We start from the raw sequence: 13,244 nt of genomic DNA on the forward strand, positions 1-13,244 counted from the left end.
GCTCTATTTCAAACATATAGACCTGGCTTGTACTTCCCTTTTATTCTCACATATTCAGAGAAATATGCAAAGGAGAAATTGTTGAGTTGTCATTGACAATGGAGCTGGATACTTAAACTGATAGTGTACATGAAGACCAACTTTGTTTTATTCAATAAAAAGAAACTGAGCTGCCTAATTAAATCCAATTCCGTTCTGAAAGCTCTAAAGGAAGATTTTTTTTGGCGGGGGGGGGAAATTCCTGGGGGAAGAAAGAGACAACTTTCCCAAGCAATTAATACCTGCACTCTTCTTTTCTTCCCTGCGAGTGCGCTTCAGACGTTTCAGCATACCCCTCAGGTCAGTAATTCCATACTGAAATGCAATCTTCTCATAGTCATTGGGATTTGCATTCTTCAGGAGTTCCCACACATCTACTTCTGGCTCTTCCGGTTCCTGTTTAATTTCCCTAATCAGGAACAAAGATTTTAAAAAAACAAAAGAAAGAAGAAAAGGGATGCGGCCCAGATTAATGAGACCTCATACATTATGAACGTGGCAACTGGAAATGAAATCCAAGGAAGACTATGTCTGAAATGCTTTAACTAGGCTTAGTTAGCTTTAGGAATGGGTTTGAGCTAAAATGTTTGGTTATGTGGTTAAACATCTTAATAGCAGAAAGGAAGGGAATAGCAGGATACACACTTACCCCATGTCTTCAGTGGGCAGCACATTACAGATCTTGAATTAGCCCTTTGAATTGAAACCTATGCATTTTCACAAGAATGAAACTAGAAGTCTGCATTGTGCATTGTCTCAAAACTGTGAGATATACTAGAAATAGGAAATGTCAAAGAGTCTGGGATTAACAACAAATGGATTAGTTGGGTCAGGAATTAAGTATGGAAATCAACCATTAATATTTTAGTCTGAAACGTAATGAGATGTCATTTACTGACCCACAAAAAGGACATAAATTAATGATGTCCTTCATTCTAAAAACATCATTATCATGATTAGATTGCTTTCCCCTGCCATTTTAAGATTTTTGCAAGGATGGACTGGTGAAATCAACATGGAAGTCAGACACGTTCAGAAGAATTCTGTCCACTAGCCATAATTTTTGAGTAAGATCAGAAGTGTAATACTGAAGTTCAATGTTTTTATATTTCAGGATTACTTTTACCATGGGCCTTTACTGAAATTAACCTGGAATAAAAAGAAAGTGGCCAGTCAAATTTGCTTTGAAATTAGCCCTTTGAAATTAGTTTTCTACAACCCGCTTTTTCCAGATGTTTTTCTAGATGTTCCAGAATTCCCAGTTGTCATGGAGATCAAAGTCTAACACATCTGAATAACACCAGATTAACAAAAGATGGATTTTAGACTCTTCTTAATTTTTAGTGTGGTGTGATCCTGATATAGTTGAAACGTCTTAAAAAAACTGTTCTCAGCTACAATACTTGCACAAAGAAAAATTAACATTCATAACATGAAAACTTATTCATACATCTCATGCTGATCTTACACATTACAAAAAGGGGGATATATTGAGAACAGAAATGAATTACATTGTGTTGGAATAAACATTTCTCCAAATAAAAGTTACTGGAAAAGATTCTTTTTTTAATTACTTCAAGAGATCATTTTGTATTTAAAAGATGGTAACAATGACTGTAGCTGATATTATCATAGCACACTGCAGAAAAAACCTTATATTCTTTTAGTATAACAAACATAGTGAATTAACATCTGTTGCAATTCTACACAACCACCTTGTCAATATATTGGAAAACTGGAAGCAGCCAGGAAATGTTCAGACAATTAAATTATGGTATTAACATTTATGATAGTGGCTTTACTGCTTATTTGTTTATTACATTTAGAATTTGCTGAGCTTGGCTACTTGATGGAAGACTGCAGTACCTTTCCAAAGATCATATCAAAATATAAGCATGTTGTAGAATTTGCATACATTCAAGAGACTTTTTTTTCCCATTCCAATATTCTGGCTGTGCTTTCTAGCTACCAGCGAGCCAGCCACTTCCATCAACAGGAATCAAAATGGGGATATGCCCCTTTATTTTTGTAAATAATAAGATGTATCATGATTTTCAATCCATGATAAGAAAGTGTTTCCCATTTAATTAAAGATGCTGCTTCCATCAGGATTTGTTCTTTAGTTCAACAAAGAACACCTTGGGGAGATCACAATTTTATTTCATAGATGAAAAGACTGGTTGGGTATATAATAGGATGGATCTTTCATTTGTTTTAGACAATTCTCTAGCAAGTGATGTAGTCCTTTTCTCTCTTTCTAGAAAATACTTTGTTAAGCATAGTCTGATTTTTTTTCTAAAAAACAAAAGTCATTAAAATATGTTTACAATTATTTTAGCCATTTAGATTAAAAAAAACCAACAACCTCAAATCAGTAAAACCCTGTCATTAACTATTACATTCATAACAATAAATTTCTAAACCTACTTAGCTTCTCATTATCTATTTTTTTCTCCAGGGAGTGATACACACACACATATGTATACATACTTGGATACATACCCAGCTGCCTTTGAAATTTAGTTGATTACATCACCACTGATAGTTTAATCTAGAATTTGGCCACTATCTGATGCAAGGCAAAGGCTCAGATTTCACAAATGCAGTTATGCATTTGTCCAATGATCAGGTTGTTGATTGTTGATCTAGACCAGGGGTAGTCAACCTTGGCTCTTTTATGACTCGTGAACTTCAACTCAAGCTGGCTCAGGAATTCTAGGAATTGAAGTCCACGAGTCATAAAAGAGCCATACCCCTGACCTAGACTATAATGTAATCTGATGTCATGCCAGGTGCAAAAGATCAGGACCACATGTTAAGGTCCAGTTAAGCTGATTTGTTGCTATTCATGCCTATGCACAGGAATATTCTCAACTAATGGTTAGCAACTGCTAGGAATTAGATATGGAACCATAGCAAGGAGGTTGGACTTGCTTGTGGCTTGTAGGTATTCCACTCCAGCACCAGATTGTGCGACCCCTTCCCTTACGTCAATCCATTAATAGGTAGCCCTCAACCTATGTTTAGCATAAGTTCGAAGTTATAATGGCACTGAAAAAAGTGACTTATGACCAAGTTTTGCACTTATAGCTATTGATCAAAATTTAGGCTAACAGCAGCACTGGAGTCATGTGATCACTTTCTCAGCTGACTTCCGACAGGCAAAGTCAATAGGGGAACCTAGATTCAATTAACAACTCTGTGATTGGTTAACAATTGCAGTGATTTGCTTAACAACCATGGTAAAAAAAGGTTGTAAAATCAGATGCAATTCACTTAACAACTATCTTGCTTAACAATGGCAATTCTGGCCCCAATTTTGGTTATAAGTTGAGGAGTACCTGTAACTTGGCACCTGTTCTTTTGAAACCAGCAGCACTGAATGGTTTTTAATTGACACTGATATTCCACCACTAGCAGCTTAAAATATGCAGAATGTATTGAGTGAACATTCAGAATTTTCAAACCTCTAGAAAAATGGATACTTTAAAAACCCAGTAAAATAAGTTTAGAAAATTATGAGTAAATTTGGCATAAGCACTGTCATAAAAGCACTGAAGTTACAAATTGAAAAGAAGGTTGCAAGTAGGATATTGATTGATAAATAAAAAAAATCAGACCATGTTTAATAAAACAATTTTAGGAGGTGAGAATAACTGCATCATTTGCTAGAGATTTGTTTAAAGGAAATAATTAGGATAATTGAGCAAAATTTAGTTACACTTAGACAGGAAGTAGATGCCTATTTCAATGTCCTTCTTGATTGTCAGTATCCTACCCTTGGTTACTGAACTTTCGTTTTTAATACTTAAGTGAAGTCCTCAGATTCACTTCAAAGCACGACAACTCTATCAACATAACAATATATTTCTATACATCTATTCTATGCAAATACAGACATTTATATTCATATGCAACAAATTAATACACCCAAAACCATCATTTCACACTATCAAAAACTCTAATAAAAGTGTTTTCCATGCATTAAGTTGCATCTTAATAGGAAACCACAAAAGTGAAGGCAAGCATATGAAATATACATATGGGAAGAGAAAGAAAAAATGAAGACCTGGCAGGAATAAATGAAAAAAGGGTTGGTTTAACTTTTTAAATATTATTGGAGAACGGTATCTGCTGTGATTTGGAGTCATACACTACCTATTCCACATGTGTGTTTTTATTTAATTTTATTTAATAGGCAGTGTTAGAATCAGTTTAGGTATACATGTACTCGTCGACTTACAACAGTTTTTTGTGACCGTTCGAAGTTACAATAGCAGTGAAAAAAGTATGACTGCTTTTCACACTTACGACTGTTGCAGCATCCTCATGGTCACATGATTAAAATTCAGACGCTTGGCAACTGGCTCATATTTATGATGGTTGCCGTGTCCTGGGGTCATGTAATCACGTTTTGTGACCTTCTGTCAGCAATGGGAAAGCCAGACTTACTTAACAACTGTGTTATTAAATTAACAACTTCAGTGATTCACTTGATAACTGTGGCAAAGAAGATCATAAAATGGAGGAAAACTCACTTAAAAACTGTCTCATTTAACCACAGAAATTTTGGGCTCAATTGTGGTCATAACTCAAGTGGTTAAGGCACTAAGATAGAAACCGGAAGGCTATGAATTCTAATTTTGCTTTAGGTGCAAAGCCAACTGGGTGACCTTGGGCCTGTCACTTTGTCTCACCCCTAGGAAGGAGGCAATAGCAAGCCACTTCTAAAATCTTGCCAAGAAAACTGCAGGGACTTATCCAGCCAGTCAACATAAACTTAAAGCACAAAATAAAATAATTCAATTTATCCACCACCCTTTGCCAAGTGATTCCCAATGGCTCACAATACAATAAGAACCTTGGTGGTGCAGTGGTTAGAATGCAGTATTGCAGGCTAACTCTGCTCACTGCTAGGAGTTTGATTCCTTTGATATTGACCAGCTCAGTATTGACTCAACTTCCATCCTTCTGAAGTCAGTAAAATAAGGACCTAGATTCTTGGGGGCAATATGCTGACTCTGTAAACCTTTCAGAGAGGGCTATAAAGCAGCGATCTCCAACCTTTCCAGCTTGGTAGCCCGGCCCAGTGTGGAGGGGGGCATGTGAGTGGCAGGCACACATACATGCACAGCTCCATTTATACGACTAGTGCATGCACGCTCCCTCCACTCATGCAAATGGAACTTTGAGCCTAAGTGGAGGGTGCTTGCGCTCGCACATGAATCTCCATCGCACAAGCGGCAGGCACTTGCATTCGCGCACAAAGCTTCACTTGTGTGAAGGGACACTTGAGCTCGCACGCAAAGCTCTATTCACACAAGCAGAGGGCTCTTGTGTGCAAAGTTCTATTCATGCGAACGGAGCTTCGCCTGCTCTTGCTTGCCTATTTCTCCTGTGGCCCAGTTTCCAACAGGCCATGGCCCGGTAGTGGGGGTTGGGGACCCTTACTGTTAAGCACTATGAAGCAGTATAAAAGTCTAAGTGACATTTCTATTGCTAATCCCATTAGAAAGAAATGGGAAATGAAGGATCCTCGGTGCTCTCTGAGTTTGGTTGTTTACTTGCAGACGTTTTATTACCCAAATTAGGCAACATCATCAGTGGTTGTAAGGAGTGGGGTTTGCTCTCAGTTTATATTCTGATGGCTTGCCCTGTCAGTGTTGGTGGGGGTGGTCTTAGTGGTTCTTTGGTTGGGCTGTTTGCTGTTGGCTTGTTTGGCAATTCCTTGATTGGGGTATTGTTTACTTGATTTTTGGTCTGATATAATGCTGCAAATATTCTCCTTTATTAATAAAAGAAATGTTGTGGGAAACTATATGCACCTCTTTCACCATGCAGATGGGCAAACTTGAAATGGGATCTCAGTCTTGAACCTTAACTACTATTGTTCTTATAGTTTTATTGAGCAGAATAGGGTATTGAAAACCAAAACAATATAGAACTGGACACTTGTTTATATTGTTAATCATACTTCAGGATTTAAAGTACAGCTGACAACTTCTTGGATTATTTTAATTTTTTAAAAAATGTTTCCATGTGTCTTGTTTTATAATACCTTCTCAAATTCCAGAGAGATGCTTATGTTTATAGTCACATAATGAAAGCATGTACAGTTAGAATGCAGTAAAGCATTTTGTAACATTCTAGCAGAAAGCAGGATAAGAAAAGTTTTCATCTGTGGTCTGTATGTTTGGAAAATGAATTCTCAAAATCAGTATAATTTTTTAAAAAAATTCCATACCAGGATCATTTGTTTGAATTTCTCATCCCCATGTAGGGAAAAAAAGCATGCAAGACAAAACACAGAAAAACCTCATCCAATGTTATACTTTAACTTATCTGAGATACTTCAATGTTATTATTAAAGCATAATATGGTATCAACTGTAAGAAAGAGCATTATATCCTAGGATTTAACTCATTTCTTGTCATTGTGCTGACAACTGACTTAAATTTAAGCAAGTGTTGTTCTTTTGAGAACTCAGCTTTTGAAAAATAAAGAAGAAGCTAGAACATTTTCCGAATGTATTAACTCTACACCTGACATTTTCTATGCACGAACTTAACCATTTTGAATAAACATTTGCTCACTTCATTGCTTGGTTCTCACCTACGTTTCAGGAGACCACTAAAGTCAAGTTCTCCTGCATCCTCTTGTCCTTCACCACTGTTATTAATAAACAAACAAACAAACAAAAACAAACAAACAAAAAAGTCTTCATTTAATATGCAGAAAGTCAAACAACACATATTGCATATATCCTAGCTGCCCTACCAATGCAATATATATATGCAGACACACAAGGAAAAACTATTATGTCAACACAAACTTGTATTCTTTTTCACAGGATTTACAATTTCTGTAACAAGCATTTGTGAAACATGAACACAAAGATTTGCATTGCTCCAGGTTATACCTGCTCAGGCAAATTCTTGTAAATAGAATCATAAATTTGCCCCAATTTGTGTTATGTGTTTGTGTAACACAAATGTGTTTTTAAGGTGAGTTAGCACACGGGGCTTTGTTTTAACAGCTTCCAGTGTGCGTACCTAAAAGTACATAAATAAATAAAATAAAGGGCTTGTGCTGAACTCAGCTTTAAGTGTAAATCAAATATTTGCATTGTTATTTGTGCTGTGCAAAACAATGCAAACCTGTCTGAAATAAGTTAAATTTCTTTTAGACTAGTTAGCAAGGAGAATCTGAGAATCTGAGATCCTACCCCACATGCACAATGTGTTGCATGATTTTAAAGATGGGAAATCATAGAGAAAGATAGTTAAAAATAGACAAATGCATGTTTAGAACATATTGAGCATTAACACTATCACTGAAATATTTATTAAATAAGGTTTAATTGTATTTTGCTTCTCTAAGGATTGCCTTGGCACTGAATTCAACACCTTGAAATCAGTCTTGCCTGCTTATACAATGACTAGGAAAATACATAAACCAGTGTATAATTAAAAAAAGGGTGGGGAGAGCTGGGTTTTGTTTTTTTTTGTCTGTGCGTGAATGGGGAATTATCTCTTCCTATTGCATGGCTACAGGAGGAAAAAGGCCTTATACTCTCTTCTCTTAAATATATTTATTCAACCTATACATTGAAGATATATTAAGGAAGCTGGATTGGAAAAAGTTGAGTGTGGTTTTAAAACTGGAGGAAGAAACACCAGTGATCTCCATTTTGCTAATGACACTAATCGAATAGCAGGAAATGCAAAGGATTGGCAAGCTCTAGCAATAAAATCACAGTGAAAACATAGTCATTAAATTTAAAGAAGACCAAAGTAATGACAACAGGTACAACAGCCATACTTAGAATTGACAGTGAAGATACTGAAGCTTCTGCTTTTAGGACCAAAACATCAACAATAAAAGAATAAGCAGTCAAGAAATAAATACAGGCTAGTACTTGGCAGAACAACCCTGAAGATCATGGAAAAGGTATTCAGACGCCAGGATATGTCTATGTCTACAAAGATCAGAATAATGCAGGCAGTGGTACTCCCAGTGACCTTCTATGGAAGTGAAGTTGAACTTTGAAGAAACAGCATAGAAAAAGTGGCGACATTTTTGAGATCTGGTGCTGAAGAAAACTCCTGAGAATACTATGGACAATCCAAAACAAGCAAATAGATCAATCCAAAGTTCTCACTTGAGGCACAAATGATCAGGCTATTCTATTTTACATGAAGACTTAGCTCTCTGGAGAAGGGTCTAATGCTAGGAAAGTGAAAGGAAAAGGAAGAGGAAGACCAATGGTAAAGTGGCTGGGTTCAATAACAGCAGCAATGGGGACATCATTGGAAGAAATATAATCAATCAATCAATCAATCACACAATTAAAATGTCTATTCGTTTGCACTAACATACTTGCTACCTGCATTTATTCTGATATTTCTGTTTATTTCTCTTCCACTACATCAATTCCAACATCAAAACTCAAAATCACCAGAAATAATACTAGATGAAAATCAAATGAAATTGAGTAGATGTGTCTTTTTAAAAAATTGACATCACAATTTGTACTTTCCCGAAACAGAATTTAATATTTCTGCTTATTAAAAAGAAATATTAGGAAAAGTTACTATGGTGTTGAGGATGCCATTAATCATTTTTGCTAGGTATAAAAGCTCTTTCTAAACTTTATAAAAGCATTCTTTTGCAATTGCATTTCCCTGTTAAAAACGAATGCCAATCAGTCCTTTGAGATTGTCTAGATCAGAAAACAGATTCTACAAGAGAATTAGAACTATGCTTTCTTGAGATAGGCTATATTCAAAAAATGTATACAAGTCTGATTACGTTTTCCCTTCCCTCCTTCTTACATCACAAGGAGTTAGGGAGGAACCAAGCGCTAAGTCTTTTCTGGATACATAACTTTCTCATTTCTAGGATTCCAGGCCTGCATCTAAACTTTTTGTTTTTGTAATAGTTTCAGAATATTTCCCCCAAAGTCATCTTTTTGGATCCTTACAATCCTTGTCTCAGAACCTGAATATTGGCAGGAAAAAGAAATAGAGAAGCTTCAAGTTCATGCAGAATAAAATGCTTGCATATGAATCCTTCTGACTGAGTGAAGAAGAAAGGTGTTGGATAAAATCTAATGGTAGTCAACAAAGGATTCAGCTGCTCAAATGTATTTAATAACAAGGAACTATATAGAAAATGTAATCAGGAATTTTAAGGAAAGATTATTTTATTCAAATATTTATAGTATTTAGCTCTCCCTTCCTCCCCATCTCTGCTCTCTTCCTCCCCATCTTTAGTTATAACTTGTACTTAATTGCAATTTTAATGTGATTCTATACATAAAAATATGTCTTCTTTGTGGCAACAGCTTTTTAAAAAGTTACTAAGTCTTGTTGAAAGAAAAATCCGGTCCAGTTCCAAGCCGGGAATTTAAAAAAAAAGATGACTGACTGCTTAGGAAACAAGGTTCTTGTTTATTGATGAGCAGAACCAGCAACAGCATGCAGACTTGAGGCTTCTGCTTGAGGCTATTAAGAAAGACTGGGGCTTTTTTCTGCTTTTGTTAAGTTTTTTTCTCCATTTCTTCTTTGGGGAAATATAATATTCTGCCTGTTTTTAATATTAAGAATAAACAATATTTTATTCTGGGGAGGGGGGCCTTCCAATAGTCTGAATAATTCTGAGACATGTGGTGCCCTATATGTGGTTCATCTAAGTGGTCTTAAACCATAAAAGGCCATTTCACATCTTAACTGTTTTTTACTTTACATTTAATCAAGCTCTTTGTAGGGTTAAATCTCATAATCTGTTTTAATTGGTAACAACTGCTCAGGATCCCAAGCAAAGTCACTTCTCTCAACTGCTTCTTAAGTGAAGATGTTAGGAAATGTAAGCTCCACAACCGATTTATACTCTCTGTCACCAGTTCCTTTTTATTTAATATCTCAAAGTGATCAGTCCATGTTGGTAAGGCTGGTCAAAGGAACCCATATCACTTCAAATTAGTTGGCAGAAAGTTCTCCTTGCCTTCTTGGCTTAGTAGCAATCTGTGTGAATATCTGGCCTCACTGGAGGCCACTGAATTAAGTGAAATACATCAAAGGAAAGGAGATTATAGGACCTTTCTATATCAGGAGCATCCCCATAAATTTCTCAGGAATTAACTCTAAATCTATAAGAATCATGAAACTCACAATCAGATAATTGCAGAAGGCACTAGTAACATTTTAAAGCTCTGGTACATTACCATATATGCTATTTGAACTGATCTTGTAGTTCATGTTTTTTCAATTGCTTCGTGAAGAATTGGAAGTTGCTTAGGATGGGCAAGCCTTGGAGCCGTTCCCATTTCTCAGACAAAAAGCAAACTTCCAGATAAACACACATGCCCATAACTACAAACTTCTTCCTCATCTTCCTTCCTCACAGCATTCCTGCTGCCAAATTGCAGCAGAGAATTTGTGCAGAATAGCTGGAAGTTGTAGTGATGGGGACTTTAATTCTTCTTTCCAATTTTCCTGCTCCATATGGTGTCTCTCTGCTAGCGTTAGCAATGGAGAAGGAATGATCGTTACCTAGAGCTAAGGTGACCAGTTTTGGAACAGAAAAGTCAAGTAAAGGGTTTTGTAGAGGACAATGAGGTTTGCCAGTCATTTTAGTTTTGTTTCAACCTACTTCCTGTAAAGGGTGTTCAAAGATAGTGTAATTTGTGCAATGTTTTCAATACCTATTACTGAAGAAGTTTCCAAGTTCACTTAAAATTACCTTCTTTTGAATGCAGACCGGATATCTATTGATGGCGTAGATTCTACTTCTAAAAAATAAAATAAAAATAAAATAATTAATTTTTGAAGTTTTTTCAAAGGTTAAACCTGGGCAGAGAGTGATTTTGTGGTATATGGCATTTATTTGATTTAAAATATGATGTGTTCAACACTGTGTATTGATTTTGGCAGCTCAAGTAATCATGTATACATAGGTGAATAGAATCCTTTTGGCAAGTGACAAAAGGATCCAACTCTCAGCAGAATTATAAACTTCTTTGCAGAGTAATTCATTATTCAGAACTGTTTACCTGAAATTATACTAATAGTAATCAAAAGTAATAAAAGAGATTCTTCATAAAATGAAAGCAATTTTGCAAGCCTGAATCTGCAATATAATCAAATATAATAATCAAGAAAATTATGTATAGAAGTCGGGGGGGGGGGGGAGAGAGCAAGTCAGAAAAAGAGGATAAATAAGTATGAGTATCAGTGTGGCCCATTGATTAAAGTGCAAGGCTAAGAGTGGAGAGACACAGATGCTAGTCTTCTGTAAGCATAGAAGCCATCCAGGTGATTTGGGGTCAGTTATTCTCTCTTTGCCTTAAAATGGGAAGTTAAAAACAAAACAAAACCACAAGCCTGCACTGCAGTTGTGTGATAGAAGCCTTTTTAAATCTGCCCTGGAAGACAGGAGAATCCCCTGGAGCCGTTTCTAAAAAGTGCCCAGAGAATTATGCGAGAAATGGATATTTCCCACTCTACTCCAACAAAAATGGATTCTGCATATCATGGATTCCATATCCATCATAATAATTTTATTTAATTACTTGAATCTGTTATAGCAAAAGTAACAGTAGACTAAAAATAGAGGATAAGATTATATAATCAGAAAATCTAAAATCACAAGTGTTTCTATGAACTGGGTATCACTTAAATTCTTCATACTCATTGAAGAAATGACTTTAAAAGTGAGTAAAATATCTGACTAAATTGGTAAACACGGAGTTCAGTTTCACCTTGTGTTGATTAGCCACATAATTAGACAAACCAATTTACCCTGCAGAAAGCTTACATCTGCCAAGAGGTTGGCTACTTGCCAATCTGCTTCTGAATTGAGCCAGAGGTTGTAGTTTGTCTGGCTAGCTGGCTATCAGCTGCTAGACATCCCATTAATGTGCCCTGATGCCTTGGCAGATTAATGAAGATGCTGACCTTGGTAATCTGGTAGACGTGTGTTGGTAAAGTGAATATCTAATGGGTTTGCTGCCAAATTACTGGAAGTCTGGGATATTTGGAAGGCTTGCCTAGATGTTCTTGACAGCTGAAACCATATGGTCAGCAATCAGGGTCCAGGACTTGTGGCATTCTGAGGGTCTAAATTCTCTGATCTTGGATGGACTCAATTTAATCCATAAATGAATTATATGCTGCAAATTTCCATAGGACATTTTTTTGTCCCTTCAAGTTAGTGTTGACTCCTGGCAACTGCCTGGAAAAGTCCCTGCAGTTTTCTTGGCAAGATTTCAGAAGAGGTTTTCCATTGCCTTCTTCTGAGGGCTGAGAGAGAGAGAGAGAGAGGGAGAGAGAGAGAGTAATTGGCCCAAAATCACCCAGTTGGCTCCCTGTCCAAAGTATCCCAGTTTCTCGCCCGATGCCTTAACCACTACATCAACCTGGTTCTCTTATAAAACCACTAACACAGATTTAAACATGCTAGACAAGAATTAAGCTCTGATCTTCCATCTATGCATAATCTTAAGACTGGGAGTTGAGACTTAAAAATATACCCTAAGAAGGTTTTCATCATTGTTTGTAAACTTCATCAAACTGGGATACCAAACTTCTACTGCTGCTCTGTTCCTTGGCTGCCATCCAACAATTCTGAGAGACAGACAATCCAAGATAGTGTACTGCCTGAGGGAATCCAAAGATGGCCCTTTCTTCAACTTTCATTTCATTTCTAAAAGATAGGACTGGCTCTTTCTTTGCACAGGAAATTTCACTAAGTGATTTTGGCAAAGACAGTTCTATCATCCAAAACCTATTATCCCACTTTCCAGCATCTGCTGTTTGGAAAAAGCAGTTCACCCTCCTAGAAAAATGTAGAATAGGATATGTTAATGGTTTTTTGATGGTTCTAAGTCACCATGATTTCATCATGCAATAATGAGGAGAATTCTGCTTACATGTCTGCACAAGCTCTTCTTCTTTTTTGCAAACAAATCTATATCTATGCTAAAAGAATTCAAATCTGATGGCCTTTTATTTCGTCCTTTTGTCAACAAAGATAGGAAAAGTTTGGTTTTGACAGAGTTTAAGACTTATGCCCTTTCTTTTGGGGTTTCATGATGATCTACTAACGGGAAAAGCTTTTGTTCAAGTCAAGATGAAAGCTGTTTTTGATATTCCTAAAGAATAAATTTATAGTCTTGAACTGTCGGCACTGGTATCCACCATGCA

The 13,244-nt window shown here is 36.3% G+C and overlaps 1 protein-coding gene across 1 annotated transcript in view; it reads right to left on the bottom strand.

The window, feature by feature from the left end:
• Nucleotides 1-13,244, bottom strand: part of MYBPC1 (myosin binding protein C, slow type) — a 115,643-nt gene that overhangs the window by 39,893 nt on the left and 62,506 nt on the right. The window contains exons 7-9 of the mRNA XM_015818239.1: nt 10,783-10,825; nt 6,652-6,708; nt 282-448 (exon numbers count right to left, since the gene is read on the bottom strand). Coding sequence (XP_015673725.1) covers nt 282-448; nt 6,652-6,708; nt 10,783-10,825 — 267 coding nt within the window. The remainder of the gene's footprint in view (nt 1-281; nt 449-6,651; nt 6,709-10,782; nt 10,826-13,244) is intronic.

The sequence above is a fragment of the Protobothrops mucrosquamatus genome, unplaced genomic scaffold (genome assembly GCF_001527695.2).
Source record: "Protobothrops mucrosquamatus isolate PMUCROS unplaced genomic scaffold, P.Mucros_1.0 scaffold706, whole genome shotgun sequence".
NCBI classification, from domain to species: Eukaryota; Metazoa; Chordata; class Lepidosauria; order Squamata; family Viperidae; genus Protobothrops; species Protobothrops mucrosquamatus.